This window comes from Gekko japonicus, unplaced genomic scaffold (genome assembly GCF_001447785.1).
Source record: "Gekko japonicus isolate JY-2015 unplaced genomic scaffold, Gekko_japonicus_V1.1 scaffold2869, whole genome shotgun sequence".
NCBI lineage: Eukaryota > Metazoa > Chordata > Lepidosauria > Squamata > Gekkonidae > Gekko > Gekko japonicus.
This window is the reverse complement of record NW_015160312.1, coordinates 197,647-205,077: the sequence shown is the minus strand read 5'-3', so window position 1 is coordinate 205,077 and position 7,431 is coordinate 197,647. Positions and strand designations below refer to the sequence as shown.

Here is a 7,431-nt window from a genome sequence, read left to right as displayed (position 1 = left end):
AGGTCTGCATGCCCATACCCTCCCCAAAAATCCCACCTCCTCTGCCCGTCCCACAACATCACATGATCTTCTGCCAGTCACGTGAATGCAGGAAGCTGCCTTACACTGAATCAGACCCTTGGTCCATAAAAGTCAGTATTGTCTACTCAGCGGCTCTCCAGGGCCTCAGGTGGAGGTCTTTCACATCACCAACTGTTTGACATCCTTCCCATTGGAGATGCTGGGGACTGAATGTAGGACCTAACATTCTTAATGATATGTCCCCTCAGGGGTCGTTTCGTAGAAAAAGAGCTAGGGGAACTCATTAGCACAACTCATTAGCATATGCCACACCCCCTGACATCACCGGAAGTGTGTCATAAGGCCACACCCCGGACCTGCAAGGCCGGCGGGAGTGCAAGGAAGCCCCGCGAAGGCCCTCCCTGGCCCCAGGCAGGCAGGGGTGGGGAGAGGCAGGGAGGAAGCAACTTACCCTCCCTCTTCTCCTGCCTCCTCCTGGCTGAATGAGGGCCGGAAGCGGGGCGGCCGGAAGCAGGGGGCGGGGCTTCGTCATGTGCCCCACCCCCCGTACCTCACCCGGGGGAACTGAGATCCCCCGCGATCCCCCCCGAAATGACCTCTGTGTCCCGTCTCACACGGTAGGATATTGTAATTTTTAAAAAAAATTTATTTATCTTTGGATTTGTATCCCGCCCTCCCCGAAGGCTCAGGGTGGCTCACAAGGGGCACGAGTGCCCAAGTTAAAACATTAAAACAATACAGTAAAATATAAAATACAATAAATACAGTTCGCTAAAAATTTCTTTACGGTGCTCCAGAAATACTTAGCTATAAAATTCAAGACGGGGTTCTAGAATTATACTAGAAACAACAAACAGCAGTGATAACAATATATAACAGCGACACTATACATCCCTACAGCGTTGTCCTCTGCCAGGAACATCTCACGCCCCCCAATAGCACCCGCTCTGAAGATGGTCTATTTGCGGGAATAAAGAGGGGGGGGCGTAGATGGAATGATGGTCATAATGGTGGCGTAAAGATGGCGGCTCCTACTGAAAGACCTGGCGGAAGAGCTCTGTTTTACAGGCCCTGCAGAACTGCACCAAGTCCCACAGGGCCCGGATCTCTTCTGGGAGCTCATTCCACCAGGTAGGAGCCACCACCGAAAACGCCCTGGCTCTAGTAACTGCAAATTTGATGTTTCTGGGGCCTGGAATATCCATCTGTTACCGGGCTACTGCATGATGCCATGGAGAACAATAGTGAAACAGAGGCACCCTAATGACCTCTGTGGAAGAGAGCTGTGTTTGATTTAAGCAGGTGAGTGGACAACTCTGTCCATGACATACCACACACAGGTCTTTCGAGTGTGCCAGAATTAGTTTTTGGCGCCTTTGGTGTTCTTTTCCCTGTCATCTTTATTTTTGTTAGTATCATACTTAAAAGGTAAAGGTTCCCTTGCTCGAAAGCCAGTCGAATCCAACTCTAGGGTTGCGGTGCTCATCTCCTTTCCAAACCCGAAGAGCCAGCGCTGTCCGAAGACATTTCCATGATCACGTGGCTGGCATGACTAAACACCAAGGCGCCCGGAACGCTGTTCCCTTCCCACCGAAGTGGTACCTATTTATCTACTTGCAATGTCTTGCTTTCGAACTGCTAGGTTGGCAGGAGCTGGAACTAGAGACGGGAGCTCACTCTGTCATGCGGCGCACTCGGGTCTCGAACTGCTGACCTTCCACAGCCTGGAGTTCAGCGTCTTAACCACTTCAGCCACCGCAGCTCCTTACTTACAAAACTTCAATTGCCACATAAGGACCTGAACTCAACATTTAAGCCACACTCGATTTCCCCTTAACGTTTTAATTATTATTTAAGCAACAAATTCCTCTTGGAGCGCAAGTAGTTTTGTCGCTGCCGGCTCCTCAACAGAACGGGGGCCGCTTTTTAATTTTTATTTCAGTTCCCCAAATAAGTCAAAATAAAACACGTCAGTGTTCTGGTTCAGACGGTCCCGGACAACCTGCACCCACAGACGGGCACCTCCTCGGCTTCCCAGGTGGCGCCGCCTTGCCAACTCCCGGTTGGGAAATTCCTGGAGATCTGGGGAGTGGAACCTGGGCGAGGGACCTCAGCGGGGGTATAATGTCAGAGACTCCCCGCTCCAAGGCAGCCGTCGTCTCCAGGGGAACTGATCGCCTGGAGACCGGCTACGATTCCGGGAGATCTCCAGGACCCACCTGATAATAATAATAATAATTATTATTATTATTATTATTATTATTATTATTATTATTGCATTAGCAAAAAAGCCATAGCAACTGTACAGGAGGGCGGGGTATAAATAAAATTAAATAAATAAATAAATAAATTAAAAAACAACAACACACACTTAAAAGGTCGACAGTTATCAGCAGTAAACTAATAAAACTCAGGGAGATTTGTTTTCTTAATCACCGCAGCTACAAAGGAAGCCCCCCCCCCAATAAAAAGGCCCAGAAGGAAACTCATATGGGGAACTAGCCCCACCGCCCCAGCTCAGGTCCAGGGAGGGGATTCCGGGAGTGGGGGGCGCACGGCAAACACTTCCTCGTGCCCCCCCCCCCCCCCCCCCCCCCCCAATGGCTGCGCCTCAAAATGCCCTTACTACGGCACCCCCTCCTTCCCCGAGCTCCCTGATTGGACAGCCACGCACCAATCACGGAGCGGCCTTTCCCCAAGTCCACGCCTGTCCTCCTCATTGGCTGCACCGCCCTTCGCGTTGATGGTGCCGGGTTCCCCCCGCCTCCCCTCCGGCGTTCCGCCCCTTTGTCCTTTCCCCGCCTCTTCCTTATGTCGTCACCACAAGAGACATAAACAGAGCGCTCTTTATAGGAACTTCCGGTGACAGGGGCTTTTCTCTCGCTCTTAGAAGTTGAAACGGGAATATGGCCATAGAGATGCCACGTCCTGGAGCGCCGCCCCCCATTAGGTTGACAGAGGGCATTCAGAGCTTATCACTATAGCCCTTTCCCGGTCCCCCTCCACGGCCTTTTGCTTTTTCCCTGCTTCATACTGTTTTATTGTTATAATCTGGCATAATGCCTCTGTTAGCCGCCCTGAGCCTTCTGGGAGGGTGGGATATAAATCCAAATAAATAAATAGAGCACAATCCTAGACAGTCTAGCTCAGGCACAGAACCCGGAAGTCCAGTGTGGAGAAGAGATCCAGGTGCCAGCATGAGACCTGGTTCTAGAGCCCCAAATCCCACTGCCTTGTGTACTGAATGTCCCACCCTGTTGATTGTATTGCCTCACTGGGGATTCCAGTAAGAAAGGTAAAGGTAAAGGTTCCCTTGCTCGAAAGCCAGTCGAATCCGACTCTAGGGTTGCGGTGCTCATCTCCGTTTCAAAGCCGAAGAGCCAGCGCTGTCCGAAGACGTTTCCGTGGTCATGTGGCCGGCATGAATAAACACCAAGGCGCACGGAACGCTGTTACCTTCCCACCGAAGTGGTCCCTATTTATCTACTTGCAATTTCTTGCTTTCAAACTGCTAGGTTGGCAGGAATATGGTGGACCTATATAAATGAGAAGGGCAGGAGGACAGACAATTGTGACTATTATTCCCCCCTGGAAAAGCGCCTGTGCTTTTAACAGCACCAATTCAGGAAAAAAGCTCAACAAGTGGAGCTTTCCTTATCTGAGCACTGCCTGACAGGTAAAGCCGCACCTGTTGAATTTCAGGCCACCCCATTCCAGAGAGGCAGCCAGGTTGGTGCCACAACTCCCTTTGGGTGTTGCTTCAGCTGCCTAACATGGCAACCCCCTTCTCCAGAATTTAGCACCAGAGAATCCACTGGTTGCACCTGTGGGCACTATTGGACTTCTGAGAACAGGGTTTGTGTGCCACCACAAAATGGCTGCTGACTGACACCTTCTCATATTGTAGTGGCTGCTGTTTCAGAATGCCTTTTCCCTCCAGAGAGAAAGGTGCTATTTCCTGGAACCATTTCTGAAACACCTGTCACTTTGATCAGCCAGCAGAAAGCCGGGATATATTTTCTGCTTTGGGGAGGAGAGACACTTTGGAGAAGAGGGAAGCGGGCACCAAGAAACACATTGGCAGGTGCTGATGTTGGGGATCTCTGTCCTCAGCCTTCCAAATAGCAGCTGTTGGTCCCCAAGAATGAGAAACAAAAAGCTAGTGAAACGAGGCACTTTTATTGAACTAAGCTCTTTAAAGCATCACAAACTTTTCATCAGGCATAAGGATTTAGAGCACAAAATACAAATAATCTTGTTTTACATCTCGGTTGCTGGATTCTCTGACTGTGGGCGCGGCTCCTCAGAACAGATTTAGTCTTGGCCAGCTCAAAGACAGAAAAGGCTGAGAGATCAGCTCCTGAATTAAAGTAAGACAAATCTGGGGGGGAAATGTAGCTAATGAAAAAAAAAAAACCATAACAGGAAAATAAGACATATTTTCTTCAGCTTTAATTTCATTCAGTTTCATAAGGTCTGTCAACAAAACAAAGTCGCAGCATATTTCATTCTCTTATTTGCTTCTAACCCAGCCAAGGCAGTTCTGCATCTACTTTTACATCTCTCTGCCCTCTATAACCTTCTCTTTTTACGTGCCACCCTGGAGAAGCGGGCAGAGGCAGCTGCCAGAGAACCCACTGAGGAAGGCCTCTCAGTACATAGATGGCTTCTCTTCCCCCTTGGGGTTGGTCAGTTTCTCCAGGTTTTTGCTCAAGATGTGGTAGAGCTCAGCCTGCAGCGAAACAAAATGGGGGATATTAAGAAACGACTCTCTCTTTCCTCCCTCCCTCAAGCCAACTGCCCTGGGCCCAATATACTCACATAAAACCCACGGATATCGAGCACCATCATCTGGATTTCCCTGTAAATAGCCTCATCTCGTTCATGAACGAGACACCGATAATCCATCTGGAACAGATTAAGAAACGCCTAAGGACCCCGCTTCAAGGGCCTTAGCTATCTCCTGGTGAACATCCCATTCTAGGACTCATGCATCACAGCCAAGAAACCTGGGGGAAAACTTCAGAGCCATCACTCCCCTGTGGATTTTCGGTTAGGCTTTGGAGTGAGACAGGTTTGACTCCTGAGGGAGTGGAACATCTGCTACGTACCACGTGAGTCTCCTTAGAGGCCTTAGCCACTGCTTCGCCACGCTCTGAGAAATACCTGGAAAAGAGAGCAGTGTTGGGGATCACAATGCATACAGCAAGAGAGTCTGTTGCTAGACTTTTATCTGCCACTGTGGTCCCCAACTTCTTTGAGCCGGTGGGCACATTCGGAATTATGACAGGGTGGTGGGTGCAGCCACAAAATGGCTGCCACAGGAGGTTGAAGCTATCCACAAAATGGCTGCCTCGGCTTACGATGGTGCCCGCTGACACCTTTCTGGGCAGCCGCCAAGTGTTTTTTGAAAGTGAGTGGGGGTCACTAGCCAAAGCTTCTGATTGGCCAATGGAGATTTGATTGGCTGTGCAAATTTTTAAAGGATGTTACTTTGGCAGCAGCTGCCACCACAGCGCAAGAATCTTCACTGGGTGACTAAAGGTAAGCTGTGGCAGCCATTTTGTGCCGGCGCCCACCACTGTGTCAGAATACCAAAGCTGCCCGCTGGCTCAGAAAGTCTGGGGACCGCTGCTCTACGGCATTCATTCGTTTTTGTTACCAGATTAATTTAGTCACCACCTTTCTGTTTAACAAACAGCCAAGGCGGCTAATGATCAACAAACCATACAATGCACTGGCTGATGACAGTTAAAACCGTCAATCAAAACGCAGTTAAAAACTGAGGCAAAATATGAGCTTTGTTCAAAGTCTGTCTGCGATAAAGAGGTCTCTGATGGATGCCAAAGAGATGTAAAGACTGTGCCTCTTGGGACAATGGGTGTTCAGAATATGGCCGCTGAAGAGACCCTCATAATGCCAACGGGACTTCAGACAACATGGGATCTTATCGCACGGGATCCCCAAGCCTGGACTCCATTCGAACGCAGAACCCATTGGTTTCATAGATGTGGAGATAGCCATTCCGATCCTTGGCACCCAATCCTAAATGGAATCCTAAAGTGTAAAGAGATGATGCAGGCACAGCAGAACGCCAACAGCATTACCCACTGTGTCCTTGGCATAAGAATGTCTAGAGCAGGGGTGTCGAGAACTCATTTGTTTCGAGGGCCAGATCTGACATAAATGAGACCTTGTTGGGCCGGGCCGTGTGTGTCATGAAATGTAATGCCAGGTAGCGGAGATATGAACTTTATAAAGGACACAAACACAAAGGTTTTTTTTTACTTAGAATAAAAACATGCTTAAAACATTACTCTTGCAATATTTTGTTTATTTAGCAGTCTCTGAGAACTGGCACCTCTAAATTATTGCATCAAAATGTCTGTGCTATTGCAATGTTGAGTATGCTGTTCAAGTGTGTCTCTGTAAGCTGCAAACCTACTTTTGATTTATTGACATTCGCCACAGAAATCTCATGCTCAGAGTTCTGAGTCTAGGACCCAGGAGAAAACATGAAATGGCTGAGCGACTGAGAGAGTCTGGCGAAGCAAGCTATGGATGCAGCAGCAGCAACAGAACTGGAAACAGGAGATGGCCAGTTCCGCTGCGGGCCTGAGAGAAGCCCTCTGGGGGCCTGATCCTGCCCCCGGGCCGCATGTTTGACACCCCTAGTCTAGAGGGGTATATTACCCACAGTACTCAGCAGTGTTCTTCCTACAGCCCCCATTCCGCTACAACCCGCTCTAGCCTCTTACTTGGCGATGGTGGTCTGGAAACCTTCCGCCTTGGTCTTCAAGGCCACGATCCGCTCCAGGACTTTTTCCTGTCGGAGGAAACCGGCGGTAAAGAGGTATGCGTGATTGACGGGCAGGTGAGACACGTTTCACAGATGACTGCCCTTGGCACCTCTTACCTGAATAGCCATCCCGAAATCGTTGCCGTCTTCTATTTTGGGGATCATGTACTGAATCCAGGTAGCAACCTGACAGGGAATGAAGGGGAGGGGGATGAGGCACAGAAGCCGGGTTGTCCACCAGTGAGCCGCAGAGACAGCTGTGGAGACGTTTGCCCGTCTAAGGACACGAGGAGTGGGGCGGGGCACGTTGCCAACTCACCAAGACGCATTTCTCTCGGAACTCCCGGACTTCAGGTTTGACCCGGTCCAAAAGGGACACGATGGACTCGTTGCCCTTAAGGTAGCCACATTTGGGGGCTGGGAGCAGGGAACAGAGTGGTGGTAAATCCACAGAACTTAGAGAACATAACATAAGAGACGCCAATGTTGGATCAGGCCAAAGGCCCATCCAGCCCAACACTCTGTGTCCCACAGTGGCCAGAAATACCAGGTGCCATCAGGAGGTCTACCAGTGGGGCCAGGACATTAGAAGCCCTCCCACTGTTGACCCC

General features: G+C 49.9%; 2 protein-coding genes across 2 annotated transcripts in view; both read right to left on the bottom strand.

The window, feature by feature from the left end:
* The window catches only part of EMC9 (ER membrane protein complex subunit 9), a gene marked incomplete at its 3' end in the record, with an annotated part of 6,977 nt that extends 3,244 nt beyond the window's left edge, over positions 1–3,733 (bottom strand). The window contains exons 1-2 of the mRNA XM_015416668.1: positions 3,710–3,733; positions 2,696–2,829 (exon numbers count right to left, since the gene is read on the bottom strand). Of these exons, the coding sequence (XP_015272154.1) occupies positions 2,696–2,829; positions 3,710–3,733 (158 nt within the window). The remainder of the gene's footprint in view (positions 1–2,695; positions 2,830–3,709) is intronic.
* A 458-nt stretch (positions 3,734–4,191) lies between these two features.
* Positions 4,192–7,431, bottom strand: part of PSME2 (proteasome activator subunit 2) — a 5,150-nt gene continuing 1,910 nt past the window's right edge. The window contains exons 5-10 of the mRNA XM_015416711.1: positions 7,140–7,237; positions 6,938–7,006; positions 6,780–6,847; positions 5,133–5,187; positions 4,843–4,929; positions 4,192–4,753 (exon numbers count right to left, since the gene is read on the bottom strand). Coding sequence (XP_015272197.1) covers positions 4,673–4,753; positions 4,843–4,929; positions 5,133–5,187; positions 6,780–6,847; positions 6,938–7,006; positions 7,140–7,237 — 458 coding nt within the window. The 3' untranslated portion in view covers positions 4,192–4,672. The remainder of the gene's footprint in view (positions 4,754–4,842; positions 4,930–5,132; positions 5,188–6,779; positions 6,848–6,937; positions 7,007–7,139; positions 7,238–7,431) is intronic.